Here is a 25,460-nt window from a genome sequence, read left to right as displayed (position 1 = left end):
CTCTGCATGCATCTTTACAGGAGGTACACAAACCTGCTCTGCTACATCAGTAAGACTGCTCTAAGTACAGGATTTATGGCACATCAGGATTCAGGAATGGCAAAAATCCGAAACTGATTGACAACTGAAATGTTATGGCTTGGTTTGTAATAAGATGGTTCATCACAGTGCAATCTAGTACATACCAAATGCTGTCATCACTTGATTCTACCGGCTCCCCAGATATATCCAGGTATTTCTCAATGGTTAAATTTGCATTTGCGTCGTGAGCAGAGTTGTAGTTAGTAATGATGCGGCAAGGTATTCCCAGCGCTCGGCTGACTGAAAGACAAAGAGAATTAGTTCAGCAAAGGCATACCTCCCAACTTTTTGAGATGAGAAAGAGAGGCACTTAAGCCACACCCCTAATTCCGCCCCCAGCACCACCATCGTCACACATACCTTAAAGATTTCATAATAAAAATATGTTGTTTTATAATTCAAACCACACTGGTCTTTTATATCCTGGTTCATTTTCCTTTATATTAACATTTGAAAATTAGTGGCAAGGTTCGCCCGGTTCCCGAAAGATTTCATGATGAAATTGGTCTGCCGTGTATGGGCAGCCGACAAATCTCTCTCTAATCAGATTCGTTCAGAGAGAGTTTTGTCTCTTGGTCGTATCGTCCCATCATCGCTACGTGTACGGGAACCTTTATACATCAAAGAAACAGTGAGAGAAAGCTTCGGATAAGGTTTTACTGCAGGGAGGGAAGTTCAAAGTGTAATTAGCGCTGCGCTGTTGCATAGTTTAAAATATAGTGTGTGGGTTTGTAATTGCAAATATGACAGAATGATGCGATGTTAAAAAAATAAGCTATGTAACTGAAAATGAAATGATACTCTCTTCTTTGCTACTAATGTTCTATTAATTATCCGTACTACACATACAGTTCATTATATCATAAGTTTATTTTCGCTTCAGTATCTCTTTAAACAAAAAAAAAAGCGTCCTACTAAGGTCCTACTAAGCCTAAGTCCACCTCAACCACCTCTATTTTTAAACATTTTAGCTCTTTGTATCCTATTGGCACCTCTGTTTAGTTCCACGTTACTGGTGGTTTGATTCACTATGTTAATGTGAAATGTATCTTATGTGCAGATAGGTATGTCATTACTCCAGCACTGTTCATTATCTGATGCAGTCATCTGAGCTTATCAGTTTAGTTACTCCCAGGCGGGCAGATGCATTTCATAATCCTGAACATGCTGTGGAGCACGGAGGAAAGTGTTGGACACCCTCCCACTAGAGTAGAGGGTGCCCAGCAATTAGGCGGTTTTAGAGTTAGAGTTTTAAATGCAGTTTCCTTAAACTAAACAAAAAAAGGTGTGGGGTCCCCTACCTGAGCTATACCAACTAGCTATCCCCAGGCATAGGGGACTGTTAATATATACCGATAGGTTGAGGCTGGTGGGCTGAGCTTAAAGCTCCCAAGTTGACAAGATGTTACCTTGCAAGAGAGGGCAGTTTTCTCTCCCATTCCCTCACAAAGAACTGGTTGCATTACTGATACACACGTGAGCTTTTTGGCCAACCTATTTATCATTTAAAGGTGCCCCGGTATTTACACAGCTGGGGTTTTAAGTGCTATCCATAGTATCTGATCACTCCAGTAATAAAATAACAAAACCCTCACTCTGGCCAAAGAGCTAAGGGGATGTATGCGCAACTTCATGCATATATCTGAAAAATGATGCGCAAAGCAATTCTCGTGTGTGTGTGTGTGTGTGTGTGTGTGTGTGTGTGTGTGTGTGTGTGTGCACTTCTATGAAATTGGTGAGCAAACCAAAATTGGCCTGTGTGTGACCCTTTTATAATCCCTTTTTGTCTCTCCTTGGCATATGCGAGGATACCTGCAAATCATGCACAATGAGTGGCAACAGTTCATATGTTATCAATGTATCCAGGGGAATTATATCTTGACTATAGCAAGTACCTGTGCACAGGACTCCAGCAAAGACCCAGCACTGTCCATACTTCACTGGCTGTCTATTCTGAAACCATTGCTGCAGAATGCTTTGGCTGCCATTCCAGGCACTGGGGTTGGTGCCTTCACTGTAATCACCACTCCAGTTTCCCTGAACAACTCCTTGATCATCTTTGCTGTTCACCTGCATAGTTACATAAAGTTACATCATTAGTTTGGTTGAAAAAAGACATCTGTCTGCGAAGTTCAAACTGGAACAAATTGTACAACATTGTCCTGCAACCACACATATCCCAAATGATCCAGAGGAAGGCAAAATTCTTACAAGGCTTGAGCCAATTAGCCTTGGAAGCCTCCAGATTGCAATCTGATAAAATCCCTGGATCAACGCCACCAGATATTACCTAGTTATTATACCCATGGATGTCCTTCAATGCAAGAAAACCACCCAAGCCCCCTTTAAATGTGGGTATAGAATTTGCCATAACTACTTCCTGTGGTAAGATGTGCATGTTAATCAATTTGACTGTAAAGAGCCCCTTAAGAGATGAAGAAAACTTCTCCCCTCCATACGAAGATCATGTCCCTTTGTCTGTTGTACAAGCCTAGGGACAAAAAAACTCTTTTGCCAAGCTTTGGTCTTAGCCTGTGATGTAATTACTTATTTTAATTAGGTCACTTTTCAGTCTTTTTTTTACCAAGCTAAATAAGCACATTTTGTCCAGCCATTCTTGGTAAGTGAGATGTTTCATCCCCCTCCTTAATTTAGTTTTATAAAAATGTATACTTTTTCTAAAGAATTATTGTAGGAGATGCCAAGACATGAAATCTATCAGAGACAAATGAGAGAACTCTTCTCTAGAGATGTCCACTATTGAACCTTGTACATTGACCTGAGGAAGCAGGAGATCCTGCAGAACGCATTGGTCCTGTGTCTTTAGTAAAAGTGAACTTTGCCTCCTTGGTGAACAGTTTTTAACTATTTTTGGATGTCTTTGCACCTTTAACTATATTTACTTTATATTCCCACCTTGGTGGTTGGTTGGGTTGTTTTAACAGCTCCCTTTACTTTGGACAGCGACTGTATCATCACCCTAGTGTGGGTGGGGTTGTGATCCACATCTAAATAGTGATTGGTTGTCGCTCAGGCAAACTGTTTTTGTTAGTTAGTTTTTACTTTTAAAGAAATCTTTATGAACATGTTCTCCACAAGATAGAACAGGACAGTGTATGTTATTTCTGCAATACTTTCGTTAATGCCTCATAAGTTGTAATTATTAAATTGTTACAGACATTTAGGAGTTTTTAATTAAGAAAAAATCATTTGCTTAAGCAATTTTTTCCTAAGGCTCAATATTTAATTTATGTAGGACCAGTGCCAAAAACATACAGGTACAGCATGCTTGTTTTTTCTGAACTATGCTTAATTAAGCTGTTAGTCGTGTCAGTAATAATATTGCACATTTAGCCAGTCGTATGATTTAGTGTATTGCTTAATGAATTTACATTGCAGCGCATATTATTTAAAACAAACACACTTTTTTATTTTCTCAGTTGATTATTGTTAGCCTCTTCCCTGCAGAATTGCAGCCACTGATCCCTTCTTCCTACTGACTCTTTTTGGGCCCCATCCCCCTTCAGTGACACGAGCAGCCAGTAGCAACTGCTTTACTTACTACAGCCACACTTTCGTTCTACTTGATGAAAATCTTCAAGTCCAATGGCCAGGATTTTTCACACCTGCATATTCTTCCAGGTTCTGCCTCTGTATTTAGTAAAAATAAATAACCCATCCCCCTAAAATCCAATATTCACCAGATCTCTGATAATGATGTGGCATCCATTGACCTAGGTGGAAGGCATGACCATAAACCCCACTAAGATCCCATTTCCATTAAGGGTGCAGCCTATTATTCTCTGTGTGCCTGCTGTATATATTTATCTCTGTACAGAGTGTCCTTCTGCATAAACTAGTACAAAATAAGCAGACAGCTCAGAATGCTTCATTTTACATTGCAGTCTGTAGTAACACTTCCCTTAACGACAGCTCAGGCCAGGTGATAACATCTCACACACTTAACAATTGCATTTCTCTCTGTGAATTACATCCTGTCTTTAACGTTAAAATTCTGTTGTTATTTTAAGGATTGAAACCTTAACTTTAAAAATCTCTTCTTAACTTAAAGACAGAATTCTTAACTGTATGTTTGCTTGAGGTAAATTGTTTAGTGAATACTGCATGCTTTATCACCATGGTGATAACAGTAAAAAAAAAAAAACAGCTCAGAAGCATCATTAAAGACAGGAGAGGAGGTTAGTGAATTGTGGCCAACGTTTCAATCCTTAACCACTTAAAGAGAATCTGTACTCTAAAATTCTTTCAATAAAAAGCATACCATTCTATTCTTTATGTTCTCCTGGGCCCCTCTGTGCAGTTTCTGACACACCCTACTGCGATCCTGGCTTGTAATTGCCAGTTTTAGGCAGTGTTTACAAACAAAAGGCATGGCTACTAACCAGAGTGTGATAGGCTGAGAGAAGCTCAGTCTGTGACTCACACAGAGACTGCAGGGGGCGTGGAGAGGGTGTGTATAGCTTCTATCCTATCACAAGCAGAGCAGAAAATTCCTGCCTGAGCCTGACAAAGCCGTCAGAGAAAAGAAGATTACATTATATAACAGAGATAATACAGCCACTGTGCAACTAGGAAAGGCTGCAGTAAGACAGACCACATTAGAACAGGTATAGAAACTTATAGGATAGAAGAAATAAGGCTGAAAATTTTGTTACAGAGTCTCTTTAAGGACCACAGGCTTACACCACTTTAGTGACCAGTGCTCTGTAGCTTTAACAGCTGGCTGTAAGGCCATATATCTTAGCACACAATTGAATCTTGACCCCTTTTGTTGCCACCAACAGAGCTTTCTCAGATCCCTGCTAATCTCCTCCCCCAGGACTCGACACCAGTCAGCGTTAGGCGGTCCTGGGGGAGCCACCTAGTAGCAAGAGGAGTGGAGCTACATCCTGCCTGCGTGTGCTCCTCTCCTCCCTATCTGCTGCATGTGAAAATTGCAATGATAACTCAAGGACTGGAGTGATAAGACAACACTCTTACTATAAAAACTTATCACAACACCTTAATAAGGCAAGCTTCTTTAGTGAATTAACACCTAAAATGCTGATTGATGTGTGGTGATAAGTTTTCACTTGCTTTATTATCACCAGCATGATCTTAGTGAATTGGGGCCAATGAGATTTTTGCCTATGGGGATTCCCTTAATGGAAGATCTATGGATGCTTTTTACTAATAAAAATAACCTGTTATTTTGGAATAGAATATTATTTGTGTATATTCGCTATAAGCTATTCGCCCAGCCTCAGAACTTAGGTGTACGCCCACTTTAACTAAATGTTCTCTTCTCCTAAATTATGATCTTTATAAATAAGCCTCTAACCCTTTAACAATGACGTCACATATATGTGGATCGAATAATCACTCACGATAGCACTGAGGGCCCTGGTGACGTGTAGCGGGTCGTTGCGTTTCCTGATGTCTTCAGAACCATTCCTGCGAAAGCTAAGGGTTGCATCCAGAAGTGAAAGGGTGATGTACAGAATATTTGTCTGGAACTGAGTACAAATATACACATCATTAATACATCCATTGTAAAAAGAATATCATTATACAGCAAAGTCCCCAGTATCCAGCACCGGCGGGGATCGCCTGATGCCAGATAAATGTGATTGCTGCTTGCTTGAGCAACCGGCTTAAAAAGCACAACCCCCCCCCTCCAATACTTACTGAGCCTCAAGCAATGTCTAGCAGCCTTCCTGCAGCACCTAGCGAACTCCAAGCAGCTTTTAGGCTTCCTCCATACACGGAAGCCACCTTGTCACTTGACCTGTATTGGGTCACATGACACTCAGGGAGCCATGCACGGATGCTGCTAGGAGCCCACTAGGTGCTCCAGGAAAGCTGCCAGACATTGCTGAAAGTCCACATTATCCCTCCGGCATGCCGGTTAGCTGAGACTTCCGGTTGCCAGATTTCCGGGTAACAGGGACCTTGCTATGTATGAATCATTATCACTGCTCCGTATGCAGATTCTTAGGGTCACACTGAGCAGAGTCTCTGCTAGCTTATTGATAACCTATTTTAGCCAGTATTTCACAAACTTAAAGCAAGCCTGAACTGACAGGGATATGGAGGCTACCATATTTATTTCCTTTTAAACAATGCAGATTGCCTGACTGTCCTTCTGAGCCTCTGAGTCTAATACTGTTAGCCACAGACCCTGAACAAGCATGCAGATCAGGCGTGCCTGACTGAAGACTGACAGAATTGGCTGCATGCTTGTTTCAGGTGTGGGATTCAGACTCAGCCAAAGAGATCAGCAGGACTGCCAGATGTTAGAAATCACCTTTACTCCGGCACCAGCACCCCCTTAAAGGTGCACCTCACAAAATGTGAGCTGACTCGACTCTCCTCACAGCAAGCATTATAGGAGAGAGAACTTCTTTAGGCTTCCAAGTTCCAAGTTGTTTATTCAGTAAACAGATATACAGATACAGTTCGTTACATCTTAGCAAAGCAGATTCTTGCATTGCGTTACAGCTTCATGATTACCTATCTGCTGAAGGTAATCAGGTCCTCTTATGTCTATACTACCTTACATCTAGACTACCTATGTACAGCATACATTATATCAGTTTACATAAATAAAGGAAAGTAATTCCAGTCAGTAGATAGAGAGCGTGAAAGTAAGAGTGCCCTCCGTTGGCAAATCATGAACCTTAATACTGACCAGGAAAGAGTTAACTGTGTCATCATCTGAACCATCTCCGATAGGTTCAGATCCCTTGTAATGTCATGATACACACCTACTCAATTAATATTCTATGAGCCCCCTTGTGCCAGTTGCAGGAATGTTATATTTTGTAAATATGGCCTATGTTGATTGTTCCCGTAGTCCATTTGTCTGGGGCAGTGTAGGCCTGTGGCCTTCGTTCGGGGAACATGTTCTCAATATCTGCTTGCATCATCTGCTTCAAGCAGACACTGAGATGCTTCTGCTTGCATCACGAGAAACTCTATTTAAAGGTATACTCTGTGAACAAGCCTTTTACCTAAACCTCAGTCCAAATAACTGAGGCCTACTTAAATTATAACACCAGACAACTGGTATTGCTCAAAAGGAAATAAATATGGCAGTCACCATAACCTTTATTTCAGGTGTACTTTAAAACTGACTGCCAAGTATTGTAAGAGATCTAATGCTTTGTCGCTTGCCACAATTCACCTGGCAGTTAATACAAATCATATTCCATCTCTGCATGAATGAATAATAACTACAATGTAACTTATGTAACTTGTCACAAACCAGACAACAAAACCACAAGACGGTGAGAAAACATGCAAGCAGGGGGTTTGTTTCAGCGTGCCAGAGCAAGTAGTTCTAGAAATACAGGTTATTGAAGTTCAAGTCAAATTAAATAAATCAAACTCTTCCATTTTCCTATTGGCTTCATTTTGGGTATTTTCAAGAACACCGTGAACCAGAAAAATGTTTTCAAATAATACCACAGCTAGGTCATGTACAGAATAGCTAGGTCATGTACAGAAATGAGCAGCTATGTCGTTTTTATGGTCACATCCTATTTACAGAAAACGTCAGAACAGATTTAAACAGCTCCAGATCCTTGCTACATATATACCCCCCCCCCCCCCCCCCGAAAACTTCACTTTAAGATCAATGGGGGGTGTACATACACACTTCCTTGTTTTTGGTGCCACGAACAAGAAGCCAGTGATCATTCATAAAATGAAAGTAAACACACACACTCACTTCCTGTGTACTGTTAACAGTATATAAAAAAATCATTTAAAAAATCCTAGTTATTAACCCTTTCTACCCCTTCCCCTCCCCCATAATTGCGAAAAAAAAAAAAAAAAGTGAAAGCGTATAAATAAATCAATACATTTTTGTCACCATACATTGTACTAGGGACATCATTTAATTTATGATCTATAATCTAATCTATTTTTTTTATAATCTATCTTTATAATATTATTTATAATTTATTGAAATGTATAAATATCATTTATTGTGTTTAATTGACTTTAAACTTTATTCCCATACTTGAAATGTATATATTTATTTTCAAATGTCAATATGAAAAAAAATGTACCATGATAGAAAGGACCAGTGTGGTTTGAATTAGAAAACAAGGCATTTTTCTCATGAAATCTTTATGGTCTGCACAACTAGGATTGTGGCGGGGCGTGATTAGGGGTGTGGTAGGGCTGTGGCTTAAGTGGGAGGTATGCAGCCAGTCACTCTTCCTGCATGCTGTACACTTTTATAAATACTCTATGCATGCAATACTGTACACACACTTTTTTTTCTCCCCCTTATGTGCACAATATGTGCACACTGTACATACATTTATTATTATTTTATTTAATGTATTTAGTGGTGCTCAAATACCCCTTTTTAAAATTCGAGTTTGGTCGAATTCGAATAGTAAATTATTCGAGGTCAGTCGAATATTCGAGTCGAATAATTTTTACTATTCGATTCGACCTTGGACTTCGAGCTCACTATTCGAGTCGGTATTCGAGCTCATTATTCGAGCTGACTATTCGAATTGGCCTTAAATAGCTTCCAACACTTGTTTTGAGGGTGAATGATGCAAGAAACATCTTTTTTTCTAAGTAACAACAGCAAGTGATTATGTGGGGATGTTCCTTTAAAAAAAAAGAGGTGGAAAGAGAAGTTGTGTCCAGAATTTTGTTCAGTACTGTATATACTTCTTCTTCTTCTTCTTCTTTATCTTCTATATCTTCTTCTTCTTCTTCTATATCTTCTTCTTCTATATCTTCTTCTATATCTTCTTCTATATTGTCTTCTTCTTCTTCTTCTTCTTCTTCTTCATCTTCTTCATCTTCTTCTTCTTCTTCATCTTCTTCTTCTTCATCATCTTCTTCTTCATCATCTTCTTCATCTTCTTCTTCTTCATCTTCTTCTTCTTCTTCTTCTCCTTCTCCTTCTCCTTCTCCTTCTCCTTCTCCTTCTCCTTCTCCTTCTCCTTCTCCTTCTCCTTCTCCTTCTCCTTCTCCTTCTCCTTCTTCTTCTTCTTCTTCTTCTTCTTCTTCTTCTTCTTCTCCTTCTCCTTCTCCTTCTCCTTCTCCTTCTCCTTCTCCTTCTCCTTCTCCTTCTTCTCCTTCTCCTTCTTCTCCTTCTCCTTCTCCTTCTCCTTCTCCTTCTTCTCCTTCTCCTTCTCCTTCTCCTTCTCCTTCTCCTTCTCCTTCTCCTTCTCCTTCTCCTTCTCCTTCTCCTTCTCCTTCTCCTTCTCCTTCTTCTTTTTCTATATCGTCTTCTTCTTCTTCACTTATTTCTCTTTTCAATTTTTTTTTTAAAGAAATGCAGCTATTTTTGAGCGTAACAAATAGCTGGTGGCGCACGCATGTTGGAAGCGCCATTGTATGTGCTCCCTGGCAGTGGAAACACACAGACAGCAGAAGGTAAATTCAGCAGCAGGAGGAGGAGGATGAGTGTGTGGCAGCAAGCAGTCAATGAGGCAGGCAGCGTGACATAATAGCCCTGGTACCTAGCGGTGATACCAGGGCTGTAAATAAACACAGCAGGCAGGAGGTCCCAGACAGCGGTCGTGCAGCCCACATCGTGTCCAATACACAACTGGGACAACACAGTTTTCAACCCAGGCACCTCTGAAAAATTAAACCTTTTTTTTTTTTTTTTTATGGTTTTTTGGTTTTGTTTGTAAAACAAATTACACAGATATATAGCTATTTTTTGACGTAATAGCTGGTGGCAGAGTGGCAGCAGAATGTAATTCTGTGTACCCTGGCAGTGGGAAACACAGACAGACAGCAGCAGCAGCAGGAGGAATGGAGGAGTAGTGTGAGTGTGGCAGCAGGCAGGCAGCGTGACATAATAGCCCTGGTACCTAGCGGGTGATACCAGGGCTGTAAATAAACACAACAGGAGGTCCCAGACAGCGGTCGTGCAGCCCACATCGTGTCCAATACACAACTGGGACAACACAGTTTTCAACCTGGGCACCTCTGAAAAATTAAACCTTTTTTTTTTTTTTATGGTTTTTTGGTTTTGTTTGTAAAACAAATTACACAGATATATAGCTATTTTTTGACGTAATAGCTGGTGGCAGAGTGGCAGCAGAATGTAATTCTGTGTACCCTGGCAGTGGGAAAAACAGACCGACAGCAGCAGCAGCAGGAGGAATGGAGGAGTAATGTGAGCAGCTATTGTTTGACATAATAGCTGGTGGCAGAGTGGCAGCAGAATGTAATTCTGTGTACCCTGGCAGTGGGAAACACAGACAGACAGCAGCAGCAGCAGGAGGAATGGAGGAGTAGTGTGAGTGTGGCAGCAGGCAGGCAGCGTGACATAATAGCCCTGGTACCTAGCGGGTGATACCAGGGCTGTAAATAAACACAACAGGAGGTCCCAGACAGCGGTCGTGCAGCCCACATCGTGTCCAATACACAACTGGGACAACACAGTTTTCAACCCGGGCACCTCTGAAAAATTAAACCTTTTTTTTTTTTTATGGTTTTTTGGTTTTGTTTGTAAAACAAATTACACAGATATATAGCTATTTTTTGACGTAATAGCTGGTGGCAGAGTGGCAGCAGAATGTAAATCTGTGTACCCTGGCAGTGGGAAACACAGACAGACAGCAGAAGGGCAGTACACAGCAGCCCACTGTAGTTGTAAAATGTGTGGCTGCAGGCGATGTAATAGTCAAATTGAACCAGGCTGGCTTAGTGAGCAGGAGCCAGGAGGTGGTAAAGGGTGGTAAGGCACATTAACGATGGTTCTAAGTTCCGGCAGCCAGTTCATGTCCCCCTTTCGCCGACAACAGGGGCCAGGAACTCGCCTTCCACCCACGCCTGGTTCATCTTGAGAAACGTCAGTCTGTCCACAGACTTGTGAGACAGACGTGAGCGTTTCTCGGTGACCACGCCACCAGCTGCACTGAAGCAGCGCTCGGACAGCACGCTGGAAGGGGGGCAGGACAGCACTTCCAGGGCGTACTGCGCCAGCTCGCTCCAGATCTCCAGGCGCTTGACCCAATACTCCATGGGATCAACAGGGGCATCGCTGTCAAGCCCGCTGTAGGACCCCATGTAGTCAGCCGCCATGCGGGTCAGGCGCTGGCTGTGACCGGAGGAGGATGCTGCTGCATGCACCTCCTCTCTAGTCACTGCTGCCGGAGCCTCTACAGTCCTGTAGAGCTCGTGGCTGAGAGACAGCAGGTCTGTGGGGCGCTTGCTGCTGGATGCAGGCACCTGCTGCTGCCTCTGTGCTGGCTGGACAGTGGGGGTGGAAGGCTGGGGGAAGGCTTCCTCCAAGCGCTCAACAAGGGCCTGCTGCAAGCTCCTTATTTGTTGCGCTGGGTCTCCTCCTGCAGGCGGCAGGAACTGGCTCAACTTCCCCTTGAGGCGCGGGTCCAACATCATGCTGATCCAGATGTCCTCCCTCTGCTTCATCTGGATCACCCTGGGGTCCCTGCGCAGGCACGTCAGCATGTGTGCTGCCATTGGGAAGAGGCGGGCCACGTCTGCTGGCACATCGACGGCAGTGCTGTCCTCCTCATCCTCCTCCTCTGCCGCCTCATCCTCTCTACACCCCCGCACCAACTCAGCTGCGCTGTGCTGATCCCCCTCATCAACAGCAAGGTCAGGGACCTCCACCAAGTCCTCCTCCTCCTCCCCCTCAGAGGTGGACTGTGCAGCTGCTTGCCGCTCCTGCTGGTCCAAGGCTGCCGCTCCCTGTTCCAGCAAAGCATCGAGGGCCCTGTTCAGCAGACAAACCAGGGGCACCCACTCGCAGACCATAGCATGGTCCCTGCTCACCATGTTAGTGGCCTGCAGAAAGGGAGCCAGCACTAAGCACACCTGCTGCATGTGCCTCCAGTCATCATCGGGGACGATGGACGGGATGTTGCTGGTCTTGTCCCTTCTCTGAGCGGCGGAAACAGTGGCCAGGGCAAGGTACTGGTTGACAGCGTGCTTCTGTTCAACCAGACGCTCCAACATCGCCAGGGTGGAGTTCCAGCGAGTCGGAACGTCAAGGATCAGCCAATGGCGTGGCAGCTCCAGCTCCTTTTGCACGTCTTGCAGGCTCGCACAGGCTGCAGCCGAGCGCCGGAAGTGACGCACAACGTTCCTTGCCGTTTCCAGCAGTTCGCCCATCCCCTGGTAGGTGCGCAAGAACTTCTGCACCACCAGGTTCAGCACGTGGGCAAGACAGGGGATGTGGGTCAGGTTTCCCCTGTCTATTGCGGCAACCAGATTGGCCCCATTGTCGGCCACCACCTCTCCGACTCTGAGGCCTCTGGGGGTCAGCCAAATCCTCTCCTGCTCCTGGAGTTTGGCCAACACATGGGTTGCCATCAGCTTGGTCTTCCCAAGGCTGACCAAGTGCAGTAGCGCTTGGCAGTGGCGGGCCTTCACGCTGCTGCTGAGGCGGGGGGTTTGGCCAGGTGTGCCGGAGGATGGCAGAGGATCGGAGGAACCTGCTGCAGTTCCCCCGACCCTGCGGGGTGGCACCACCCACTGTGTTGCTGCTGCTGCTGTGCCCGCTGCTGCTCTCCCATCCTCACCCCCTTCCACCAAGCTGACCCAGTGGACAGTGAAGGACAGGTAGCGGCCTGTCCCGAAGCGGCTGCTCCAGGAGTCCATGGTGACGTGGACCCTTTCACCAACCGCGCGCTCCAGCCCTCGCTCCACATTGGCCATCACAAAGCGGTGCAGTGCAGGAATGGCCTTGCGGGCGAAGAAGTGTCTGCTGGGGAGCTGCCAGTCTGGGGCTGCGCAAGCAAGCAGCGCACGAATGTCGCTCCCCTCCTGCACGAGCGTGTACGGCAGGAGTTGGGAGCACATGGCCCATGCCAGCAAGCCATTCAGCTGCCGCACGCGATGGCTGCTGGGAGGCAGAGCCCTAACCACCCCCTGGAAGGACTCGCTCAAAAGGCTCTGGCGTGGCCTTTTGCTGGCACGGGAATCAGCAGACACAGCAGAGGAGGCCACTGAGGACTGGCTGCCAGAACAGGCCTCAGTGTCGGCGGCAGGAGTTGCAGAGGGGGGAGGAGCAGTGCGTTTCCGCACTCCTGCTGGTGCTGCTGGAGGAGCAGGAGGGCGGGTGGCTGCTGTTGCTGCTGCTGCTGCTGCTGAAGGCTGTGCAGTGATGGGTGTGGTGCCACTGCCAGCACCAGATGCCTTCAGCCTCTGGAACTCCTCATGCTGGTGGAAATGTTTCGCAGCAAGGTGGTTGATGAGCGAGCTGGTGCTGAACTTTAAGGGGTCTGCACCTCTGCTCAACTTCCGCTGACAGTGGTTGCAAGTGGCGTACTTGCTGTACACTGTGGGCATGGTGAAAAAGCGCCAGATTGGTGACAAAAACAACCCCCTACGGCATGGAACCGCTGCTGCCTGTCTCCCTGTGGTGGTTGGGGGGGGGGGGGCTTGAGTGCGGCTAATGGTGGTGGTACTGGCAGATGCTGCTGCTGCTGCTGCTGAGCCTGAGACACCAGCAGGCTGGGGGACCTGCCTACTGCTGCCAATGCTTGCAATGATGCGCCTCCTTGCAAGGCCCACAAGCGCATCCTCCTCCTCCTCCTCAGAGCTGCTGATGACAACATCCCCTGGAGCTGGTGGCACCCAGTCTCTGTCTGTCACCGTGTCATCATCATCCTCCCCCTCCTGAAACATGTCCTGCTGGGATGATGACCCCCCAAACTCCTCTCCAGATGCATGGATGGGCTGCTTGACTATCGCCACAGTCTTGCTGTCCAATCCCTCATCCCCCAAAGTGCCCATCAGCATCTCCTCCTCCAAATCGCCAACAACAGCAGACAATTGACTCATCATGCCTGGGGTCAAAAGAGTGCTGAGTGACAGGTCGGTGACTGACGGTGAACTGGCCTCCTCCCCAGGCCCTGCTGGGCGGCTGCTGCGAACAGGGGTGGTGGTGGTGAGGGTGGAGGCCTCGGATGCAGAGCTGATGGCGGGCTGCTCATCCTCCGTCATCAGTTGCACCACAGTGTCTGCATCCTTTTCCTCAATGGGACGTTTCCGACCCGGCTAGAGGAAAATCGGAGCAGGTGCTACACGCTGCTGCTGCTGTGTCTCTGCAGCGTGAGTTGCAGATGCTCCTGCTGGGCGGCGCCCAAGGCGTCCACGGCCAGTGGCTATAGGAGGAATGTTAGCCACTGACGCTGCTGCTGCGGAACTGTGCATGGTGGCGCGGCAGCGCCCGCGGCTTGCCACAATGCTGCTCCCTCTCCTCCTGATTCCCTTGCTGCCCTTCCCCTTGCCCAGACTGCGCTGGCTGCCACTTCCAGACATCTTTGATGTTTTGGGCGTAAACACAAAAGTTTTTTAAAAGGGCGGGTGAAAAGTGGGGTACTTTTAATGGAGTGGGTTGGTGGGCGAGGTGACTGAGTGAGTGTCTAGTACAGTAAGTAAGTAGTAACAGAGTCAGTAAGTACAACTAGAAGTTACAATAATCAGTAGTAATAATCACAAGGAAATAGAGTGTGTGTACACAGACAGTGAGTGAGTGCACGCACACGCAGGAGCTAGCCTATGAACAGTGACTGAGTGTCCCTACTAGTACAGTAAGTAGTAACAGTAAGTACAACCAGAAATTACAATAATCAATCAGTAATCAGAAGGAAATAGAGTGTGTGTACAGTACACAGACAGTGAGTGCACGCACACGCAGGAGCTAGTAGCCTATGAACAGTGACAGTGAGTGTCCTAGTACAGTTACAGTATATAACTATTCAGAAGGAAATAGAGTGTGTGTACACTACACAGACAGTGAGTGCACGCACACGCAAGAGCTAGTAGCCTATGAACAGTGACAGTGAGTGTCCTAGTACAGTTACAGTATATAACTATTCAGAAGGAAATAGAGTGTGTGTACACTACAGTACACAGACAGTGAGTGCACGCACACGCAGGAGCTAGTAGCCTATGAACAGTGACAGTGAGTGTCCTAGTACAGTTACAGTATATAACTATTCAGAAGGAAATAGAGTGTGTGTACACTACAGTACACAGACAGTGAGTGCACGCACACGCAGGAGCTAGTAGCCTATGAACAGTGACAGTGAGTGTCCTAGTACAGTTACAGTATATAACTATTCAGAAGGAAATAGAGTGTGTGTACACTACACAGACAGTGAGTGCACGCACACGCAGGAGCTAGTAGCCTATGAACAGTGACAGTGAGTGTCCTAGTACAGTTACAGTATATAACTATTCAGAAGGAAATAGAGTGTGTGTACAGTACACAGACAGTGAGTGCACGCACACGCAGGAGCTAGTAGCCTATGAACAGTGACAGTGAGTGTCCTAGTACAGTTACAGTACATAACTATTCAGAAGGAAATAGAGTGTGTGTACACTACAGTACACAGACAGTGAGTGCACGCACACGCAGGAGCTAGTAGCCTATGAACAGTGACAGTGAGTGTCCTAGTACAGTTACAGTATATAACTATTCAGAAGGAAATAGAGTGTGTGTACACTACAGTACACAGACAGTGAGTGCACGCACACGCAGGAGCTAGTAGCCTATGAACAGTGACAGTGAGTGTCCTAGTACAGTTACAGTATATAACTATTCAGAAGGAAATAGAGTGTGTGTACACTACACAGACAGTGAGTGCACGCACACGCAGGAGTTAGTAGCCTATGAACAGTGACAGTGAGTGTCCTAGTACAGTTACAGTATATAACTATTCAGAAGGAAATAGAGTGTGTGTACACTACAGTACACAGACAGTGAGTGCACGCACACGCAGGAGCTAGTAGCCTATGAACAGTGACAGTGAGTGTCCTAGTACAGTTACAGTATATAACTATTCAGAAGGAAATAGAGTGTGTGTACACAGACAGTGAGTGCACGCACACGCAGGAGCTAGTAGCCTATGAACAGTGACTGAGTGAGTGTCCTAGTACAGTTACAGTATATAACTACAATACAAAATACAATCAATCAGTACTAAAGGACAGCAGAAATACTGGTATAGATGAGAAATAAACAGAGGACAGGAGAGAACAGCTGCCCACACAGGCAAGGCCCTGAGGCCTAAAGCTGTAAGCCTGCAGCAGCTGTCTGAGTCTCTCTCTATGTAACACAAAAGCTACTAACTAAAATACAATGTCTATCTAACTAACAACAATATAGGTGTATATAGGAGGTGTATGTGAGCAAAAACGCTAGGTAAATGACCACAATAAAGCTCTTGCTAAGCCAACGCACAAAGGAGCAGATCTCTCTCTGTGCAAAGTCGGGCAAGGACGGAGAAACGGAACATGGCGGCCGCTATTTATAGGGTGGGGGCTGGCCAGGGTCCCCCTCAGTGATTGGCTGCCGTCAGAGGGCCTGGGAGCCCTCTGATTGGCTCTAAGGACATCAATCTGGGCTATGACGCTATTCGAGCTCGGTATTCGAGCTCGAATAGCGCTGTTAGCTCGAATAGCGCGAATAGTGAATGGGCTATTCGAGCTCACTCGAATAGCCCATTCGAATAGCTCCAGCTATTCGGAGCTCGAATACCGAGCTCGAATAGCTGAAAAAGAGCTCGAATATTCGAGCTACTCGAATATTCGAGCTCTGCTGAGCACCACTGAATGTATTTATAAGGCGCCAACATACTACGCAGCACTGGACAATTAAAAAGGGATACATACAATGTAAACAAGGGGTCACAGGCAGAGAGGTAGCACACGGTTATACAACATAGCACAAGGTTATGCATGCAAACGGTATAACAGGCCAGTAAAAAAGGGCGCACATGGCTAGTGGACTGCAGTGCAAAATATCGGCTATTGGGCGCCCGACAGGAAAAAAGGGCACCCGAGAAATTGCGGTTGCAGGGATCGTGTTAACAAAAGTTTTCGTTTACAGAATAAGGTTTATAACAAATATCGTTTACAAGTTCGTTTTGACTTTGTGTTATACTTATTTTTCATTTTTAAATTTTGCTTATAGGAGCTTTTACTTATTTTCCTGTTTTTAAAATTTCGCTTAAAGGACTGTAACAAGTAAATTTTCGTTGACACTTATTTTGTCATTTAAAATTCGTTTTCATACGTATAATGCTTAAATATCGTTTTCAACATTATTCTATTACAAATACATCGCTTTTGGTATTAATTTTGTTTTTCACACTTATAATGAGTCGATTTATAGTTTTTTTTTAACTTACTAATATATTGCTTTTAATATTACCGTTATTCTAAGAATTCTAATGCGTACGAGATTGTAAGGCTATTTATTCTATTATATATACTGAATAAAAATATATATATTTTTACACCTTTTTCTATTTATAATATTATTAATGTGTACGTGATTTTAAGGCTATTTATTCTATTACAAATATATAAATTATTCTATTCATGTTATTTATAGTGAAGTATTTTAAGGATTAAATATTTTATTGTTTATATGTGTGTAAGGGTGTTTGTGCAGTGGGAATGGTTAGGGTTAGACACCACCAGGGGGGTGGTTAGGGTTAGGCGCCACCAGGAAGGTCTTAGGGTTAGGCACCACCAGGGGGGTGGTTAGGGTTAGGAACCACCAGGGGGGTGGTTAGGGTTATGCACCACCAGGTGGGTCTTTGGGTTAGGCACCACCAGGGGAGTTTTAGGGTTAGGCACCACTACGGGGTCTTAGGCTTAGGCACCACCAGGGGGATCTTACGGTTAGGCACCACCAGGGGGGTCTTAGGGTTAGGCACCACCAGGGGGGTGGTTAGGCTAAGGCACTACCAAGGGGGTGGTTAGGGATAGGCACCACCAGGGGGTGGTTAGAGTTAGGCACCATCAGGGGGGTCTAGGAGTTAGGGATAGGTATAGGGAGGGGTCTGTGTGAGAGAAGGGTTAGGTATAGTTACAGTACAATATACATCATCAGGGGGGGTGGTTAGGGTTAGGCACCACCAGGGGGATCTAGGGGTTAGGGTTAGGTACAGGGAGGGTTCTGTGAGAGTGTAGGGTTAGGTATAGTTACAGTACAATATACACCACCAGGGGGGTGGTTAGGGTTAGGCACCACCAGGGGGGTCTAGGGGTTAGGGATGGGTACAGGGAGGGTTCTGTGTGAGAGTAAGGTTAGGTATAGTTACAGCATAATATATGTAATAATACAATTTATTAAATTATATATATTTAAACAAAGAGAGGGTCTAGGGATAGGGAGAGATCTGTGTGATCTGTGTGATACCATACGTCCAAAAGGCTTTAATGGTTAAAAAGTATAATTTAACATTATTTCTTGCGTAAATTTCAAGAAAATGAATGCAAAAAGATTATCGGCCTTCGGTGCATCACTGTTCCGTATAGTGTGTAAGTAGCCCAGGGCCGGCGCTTCCATATAGGCAAAGAGGGTAATTTCCCGAGGCCCCCAGAGCCTGTGCCTCCTCCCCCCATCCCCAGGTGTCCCTCTTCCCCTCCAGCTATGTCGACGGAAAAGGAGGAGGTGAATAATGGGAAAATTCCTTTTAGAGGATGTATGATGGACACCAAATTATATTGTGTGATGAGGGGTTTGGATTGTGCCTGGCAGCCGACTCGTGGGCCCTGGGGGTGATTTGGTTGGAAGGGGGCATCAGTGGGGCTCTCCGAGTTACTTTTGCCCCGGGGCCCCATTGTAGCTAGAACTGTCCTTGGAGGAGCCTTAGCTATTGAGGTCAGCATTATACCTGAAACCAGAATGTGATGCACAGGGCCTACGTCATACTCTGAGAAAACATCACTATTTATAGCAAATGTATTCATACTATCTGTGCTTCTTAACATAAATATCACATTCAGTGGATGATTAAACACTGCTTATCAATGCCCGTTTTGTCATAATCTTGCTTTACCTGTCCATAGTTCCAAGGTGACTGCAACGGAGATCCGGGATCACCGCCATAGATGATTCCAAACTCCGACATCACATACTCGTCTCTTTGAGCTTGGTTTTCCATGTAAACATTATCCCCTGAAAGGAAGACAGTAGCATTGGGTGTTGCCAGTACAAGTCTGAGCTGACAGCTTCATGTCTTTGGCATGCAAACACATTGCAGTACACAGATCTAAACAAGAGGTAGAAGCCAAACATTCTCCCTGATCGACAGATAAACAATAATCGGAATGTATGCATGTGCATATTAATTGTGTATCACATTGCAGTGACAGTGCACAAGGTGGATTACACGCAACAGTGTGTAATGCATGCATGTGACTTGGCACCTTTACAAGCTGGAGTCATGAGCAGCAGTAAGTGTGATACATAAACTGGAATCTCAAAAGCTTTTAATCCGAATATGAGTAAAAATATGTGGCTGTCATCATCACAAGGAAACTGTGTTTTCAGCTTACAGATCATCACCGGTGACTACTGATTTAATGATCTAAGCATCCCTGTTTTCAATGTCTTTTATGATACTGTATCTTGCTGATCCTGCTTTTGCTGATCACCATGATGAGGTGATCTGTGAGCCACGTTAAAGAGTAACATTAACCAAGGATTGAACTTAATTTCAATCAGTAGCTGATACCTCCTTTACCCAGGAGAAAGATTTTCTCAATCAAATAGATCGGGGGAGGGGGTATAGGGAGGGGGTTGGAGTGGCTGATATTGTGGTGAAACCCCTTCCCACAGTGTGATGTCATGACCATGGTCTTGACAGTTTGCTGTTTGTGAACCTCATTGCATTTTGGGAAATAGCGGATTTTCCCATCTGCCAAGCAAGCAATATATGCCTGTGTGCATGGAACTCTGTCACAAAAATTCTGCACAGATCACCTGGCTGTACTAAAGATGTCATGGCCAGTGATACACTTCAGACTGAAAATCAGAGAGAGAGTGTGCAAACACTGACTAAAGAATCTGTTAATTAATATTGTAACAAATAAAACAAATAAGCAATTTTATTGATTATGTTATTTTTACTGCAGTTCTTCTTTAAGTGTGCTGGTAAACAGAAACTATTTTGAGGGAACAATCGTAGTGTTTATCTCCCTGTACATGCTGAAAAACCCTTTATTTTCCATTTATAGTCGATACGTCAAATCCTTAACTTAATGGGGCTTTTTAAAGTGGGATGAAACTCCATGTTAACTGAAAAAAAATCATCCAATTAGAAGTTACTTATTTAGCTTTCCTATTAAGATGTTTTTAATTTTCATTGTCAGATTTGGTAGTGAGATATAGAAAAAATAAATGTACACATGATAGAACTTCCAGTATGATCACCCATCGAACAAACGGGGAATTGCATCATGTCTTCCCAGCATTACATCACTGTATAAACTTTTCAAAGGGAATTTCCTTCTGGTAATGCGTGTCCTTATCTTATCTGAAATGGGACGCTTTCTGTTCTTTGCATGCTGAGAAAAGCTTGTTACTGTAGCTAAACAAAAAACTTCCCACAATCTTGCTGGCACAGTGGCACTGGACAGTTCCTGCAGTTAGGAAAAGGCCAGGTAAAAAGAAAATAAATTGGAGGACAATGTCTCTACCTCAATATAAAGGATCATACAGTATACACATGGTGCATACACATGGCCTATTAATGTTGCCAGCCAGGATTGAGCTCAAACCCGTGGGTGACACCACTGTGTTGACAAGTGCTGAACAGACCAGTCACTTGTTAACCTAAAGCAAAGTTTGCTGTCTCTACGGAGATTGGACCCAAGGACTCGTGCGACACACAATAAAACAACTTCCGCCATGGGGGACTATGGAAGTCTTCAGGAGCAGAGACTTCGCTGAAGACAGGCGGCTCCATACGGCGCACATGCGAGTGCATTGGAGAGGGCGCGTGCACAGTATGGAGCTGCCCGTCTTCGGGAGCACTCAGACTCCCTAAGACTTCTGTAGCCTCCCTTTGGCATTGGAGACAGCAGCATTTATCCAAATTGGTTGAATGCTGCTATGGGGGGTCCTGCTCTGGAACGGGCACTGGGGGAGGAGAGGGAAGGCGCATTAGGACCCTCCTCCTCCTTGGGTAAGTATCTGCCTTTTTTTAATGAATGGTTCCCAATGACTTTAGGCATCCTCAAGGGACAACTGTACACATGCTAGAATCTTGGTTAAATGGCCCTCTTGACTGAGTTCCATCTTGCAACTGAATGGGGATTAACACCTGACCCTAAACGTAAGTGAACCAGCAATATGGGACTAGAGCTTTTAAAAACTTTCTTGCTAATAAGTAGTGAAAAAATTGCAACCCATTCTTGTGTCATACCAGATCATAGGAAGGATTCTAAAATGTTTGCAGTCTCATGTAAATGAATGCAGTGAGAATCTATCATAACAAAGGTAGCCAGTTTTGACAAGAACACTTATTACTATGAGCCTGTACATACGCCTGCAATTACATGACTTTTTATTTTTGTCCTTTCTGCCAACCTTCTGTGGTCTGCTTTGAATCAGGTTGATAACTTTTGCCACTTTGCAGCAGGCACATTCTCCAGGTTTGAGGAATCTTAACATATCAGGCCCAAAGTGCACAATCTGGCATTTGGACCTGCATATAAGAATGTTACCTGAGAAAAAACACTCTGCATGCAAAACATCTAGTGATCTGGAATTTGGGCTTAGCAGCTGGAGGCAGGATTACTGCTCTTAGCTCACTCTTGGAGTCTCTTACTACTAGCCGTCACCAGCAAAAAATCTGCTAGGTTTTTAGTGCTCCATGTAGGACAATGCTATACAGCTATAATACATCATGCACTGTGACCCCCACTGTCCTGCAGTACTAGTATTTATACATTTACATTAACTTTTATCTAATTTGATTTTGAAATGCAAAGTGTATGACCAAATTTGTCCACCCACATTTTATGTCTCCCAGTATGTCCTCTACCCTCTGTAGATTCTACCCCTCCAACCGTCACTCACGCTTTGCCTACACAACGTGCAATGTTTGCCTGCAGCCATTTGTAGGCTGTGCTGCTTTTGGAGTCGGTGACCTCCGAGGCCCCCTCCCTTCGGTTTTCATTTTTGGATTATTGTTGGAATTGTTTTTTGCATTTACTGTTACCTGTTAATCAGTAAAGATCTGCATTGGCCATCTTTAATCCATCTCAGCAGCTTGGATGGTCATTTGGGGTTTTAGGTGGGTTATATATTTTATATGGTCTTTTGATTGGTGTGGTGGTTGGTTACAGTGGTCTGGGCTAAATGCAATACCCCGTTATTCAAAATAGCAAAGAAATGAACAGCGCTACTTAAAAACAGATGAATGCTTACCTGCAAAAAAGTGCAGACCCCACTCATGGGATACAAATACACAATGAGCACACATACAACCTGTCTACCACTTGGAGGATGTTAGTTTCCACTAACAGCTTGCAATGCAATTTGTTAGGTACTCGTCCCTCCCACTGTCGAAGAAGTCTTTCCTCCATGGGAGGGGACCTAACACTAACTAAAACCTACCTATGCATATGCATAGCCTGGGCGCGCTACCAGTAATATTAAGAATTGCGCAGAAAAAGTGGGATCAGCGCATCACCAGGCCGCCTCTGAATGGCCTCAGCTCAGAGATGCGCTGAGCCCCCCCAGGAACTGCAAACGCACCTTGAACCCAAACAGAGGCTCTACATATACACCAAAGAAAAACTAACAAGTGGGAGCAGCTGACCAGAATTAAATCAAACATAGCAAAGAAATGAACAGCGCTACTTAAAAACAGATGAATGCTTAACTGCAAAAAAGTGCAGACCCCACTCATGGGATACAAATACACAATGAGCACACATACAACCTGTCTACCACTTGGAGGATGTTAGTTTCCACTAACAGCTTGCAATGCAATTTGTTAGGTACTCGTCCCTCCCACTGTCGAAGAAGTCTTTCCTCCATGGGAGGGGACCTAACACTAACTAAAACCTACCTATGCATATGCATAGCCTGGGCGCGCTACCAGTAATATTAAGAATTGCGCAGAAAAAGTGGGATCAGCGCATCACCGGGCCGCCTCTGAATGGCCTCAGCTCAGAGATGCGCTGAGCCCCCCCAGGAACTGCAAACGCACCTTGAACCCAAACAGAGGCTCTGCATATACACCAAAGAAAAACTAACAAGTGGGAGCAGCTGACCAGAATTAAATCAAACATAGCAAAGAAATGAACAGCGCTACTTAAAAACAGATGAATGCTTACCTGCAAAAAAGTGCAGACCCCACTCATGGGATACAAATACACAATGAGCACACATACAACCTGTCTACCACTTGGAGGATGTTAGTTTCCACTAACAGCTTGCAATGCAATTTGTTAGGTACTCGTCCCTCCCACTGTCGAAGAAGTCTTTCCTCCATGGGAGGGGACCTAACACTAACTAAAACCTACCTATGCATATGCATAGCCTGGGCGCGCTACCAGTAATATTAAGAATTGCGCAGAAAAAGTGGGATCAGCGCATCACCAGGCCGCCTCTGAATGGCCTCAGCTCAGAGATGCGCTGAGCCCCCCCAGGAACTGCAAACGCACCTTGAACCCAAACAGAGGCTCTGCATATACACCAAAGAAAAACTAACAAGTGGGAGCAGCTGACCAGAATTAAATCAAACATAGCAAAGAAATGAACAGCGCTACTTAAAAACAGATGAATGCTTACCTGCAAAAAAGTGCAGACCCCACTCATGGGATACAAATACACAATGAGCACACATACAACCTGTCTACCACTTGGAGGATGTTAGTTTCCACTAACAGCTTGCAATGCAATTTGTTAGGTACTCGTCCCTCCCACTGTCGAAGAAGTCTTTCCTCCATGGGAGGGGACCTAACACTAACTAAAACCTACCTATGCATATGCATAGCCTGGGCGCGCTACCAGTAATATTAAGAATTGCGCAGAAAAAGTGGGATCAGCGCATCACCAGGCCGCCTCTGAATGGCCTCAGCTCAGAGATGCACTGAGCCCCCCCAGGAACTGCAAACGCACCTTGAACCCAAACAGAGGCTCTACATATACACCAAAGAAAAACTAACAAGTGGGAGCAGCTGACCAGAATTAAATCAAACATAGCAAAGAAATGAACAGCGCTACTTAAAAACAGATGAATGCTTACCTGCAAAAAAGTGCAGACCCCACTCATGGGATACAAATACACAATGAGCACACATACAACCTGTCTACCACTTGGAGGATGTTAGTTTCCACTAACAGCTTGCAATGCAATTTGTTAGGTACTCGTCCCTCCCACTGTCGAAGAAGTCTTTCCTCCATGGGAGGGGACCTAACACTAACTAAAACCTACCTATGCATATGCATAGCCTGGGCGCGCTACCAGTAATATTAAGAATTGCGCAGAAAAAGTGGGATCAGCGCATCACCAGGCCGCCTCTGAATGGCCTCAGCTCAGAGATGCGCTGAGCCCCCCCAGGAACTGCAAACGCACCTTGAACCCAAACAGAGGCTCTGCATATACACCAAAGAAAAACTAACAAGTGGGAGCAGCTGACCAGAATTAAATCAAACATAGCAAAGAAATGAACAGCGCTACTTAAAAACAGATGAATGCTTACCTGCAAAAAAGTGCAGACCCCACTCATGGGATACAAATACACAATGAGCACACATACAACCTGTCTACCACTTGGAGGATGTTAGTTTCCACTAACAGCTTGCAATGCAATTTGTTAGGTACTCGTCCCTCCCACTGTCGAAGAAGTCTTTCCTCCATGGGAGGGGACCTAACACTAACTAAAACCTACCTATGCATATGCATAGCCTGGGCGCGCTACCAGTAATATTAAGAATTGCGCAGAAAAAGTGGGATCAGCGCATCACCAGGCCGCCTCTGAATGGCCTCAGCTCAGAGATGCGCTGAGCCCCCCCAGGAACTGCAAACGCACCTTGAACCCAAACAGAGGCTCTGCATATACACCAAAGAAAAACTAACAAGTGGGAGCAGCTGACCAGAATTAAATCAAACATAGCAAAGAAATGAACAGCGCTACTTAAAAACAGATGAATGCTTACCTGCAAAAAAGTGCAGACCCCACTCATGGGATACAAATACACAATGAGCACACATACAACCTGTCTACCACTTGGAGGATGTTAGTTTCCACTAACAGCTTGCAATGCAATTTGTTAGGTACTCGTCCCTCCCACTGTCGAAGAAGTCTTTCCTCCATGGGAGGGGACCTAACACTAACTAAAACCTACCTATGCATATGCATAGCCTGGGCGCGCTACCAGTAATATTAAGAATTGCGCAGAAAAAGTGGGATCAGCGCATCACCAGGCCGCCTCTGAATGGCCTCAGCTCAGAGATGCGCTGAGCCCCCCCAGGAACTGCAAACGCACCTTGAACCCAAACAGAGGCTCTGCATATACACCAAAGAAAAACTAACAAGTGGGAGCAGCTGACCAGAATTAAATCAAACATAGCAAAGAAATGAACAGCGCTACTTAA

At 44.9% G+C, this 25,460-nt stretch overlaps 1 protein-coding gene across 3 annotated transcripts in view; it reads right to left on the bottom strand.

The window, feature by feature from the left end:
- Positions 1 to 25,460, bottom strand: part of LOC137541678 (protein-glutamine gamma-glutamyltransferase E-like) — a 135,597-nt gene that overhangs the window by 54,808 nt on the left and 55,329 nt on the right. For all 3 annotated transcript variants that reach the window (XM_068263085.1, XM_068263083.1, XM_068263084.1), the window contains exons 4-7: positions 18,903 to 19,021; positions 5,469 to 5,597; positions 1,977 to 2,151; positions 186 to 321 (exon numbers count right to left, since the gene is read on the bottom strand). In XM_068263085.1, the coding sequence (XP_068119186.1) occupies positions 186 to 321; positions 1,977 to 2,151; positions 5,469 to 5,597; positions 18,903 to 19,021 (559 nt within the window). The remainder of the gene's footprint in view (positions 1 to 185; positions 322 to 1,976; positions 2,152 to 5,468; positions 5,598 to 18,902; positions 19,022 to 25,460) is intronic.

Source organism: Hyperolius riggenbachi, chromosome 12 (assembly GCF_040937935.1).
Source record: "Hyperolius riggenbachi isolate aHypRig1 chromosome 12, aHypRig1.pri, whole genome shotgun sequence".
In the NCBI taxonomy this organism is placed as follows: Eukaryota; Metazoa; Chordata; class Amphibia; order Anura; family Hyperoliidae; genus Hyperolius; species Hyperolius riggenbachi.
The sequence above is the reverse complement of the archived record's forward strand: the minus strand, read 5'-3'. Positions and strand labels throughout refer to the sequence as shown.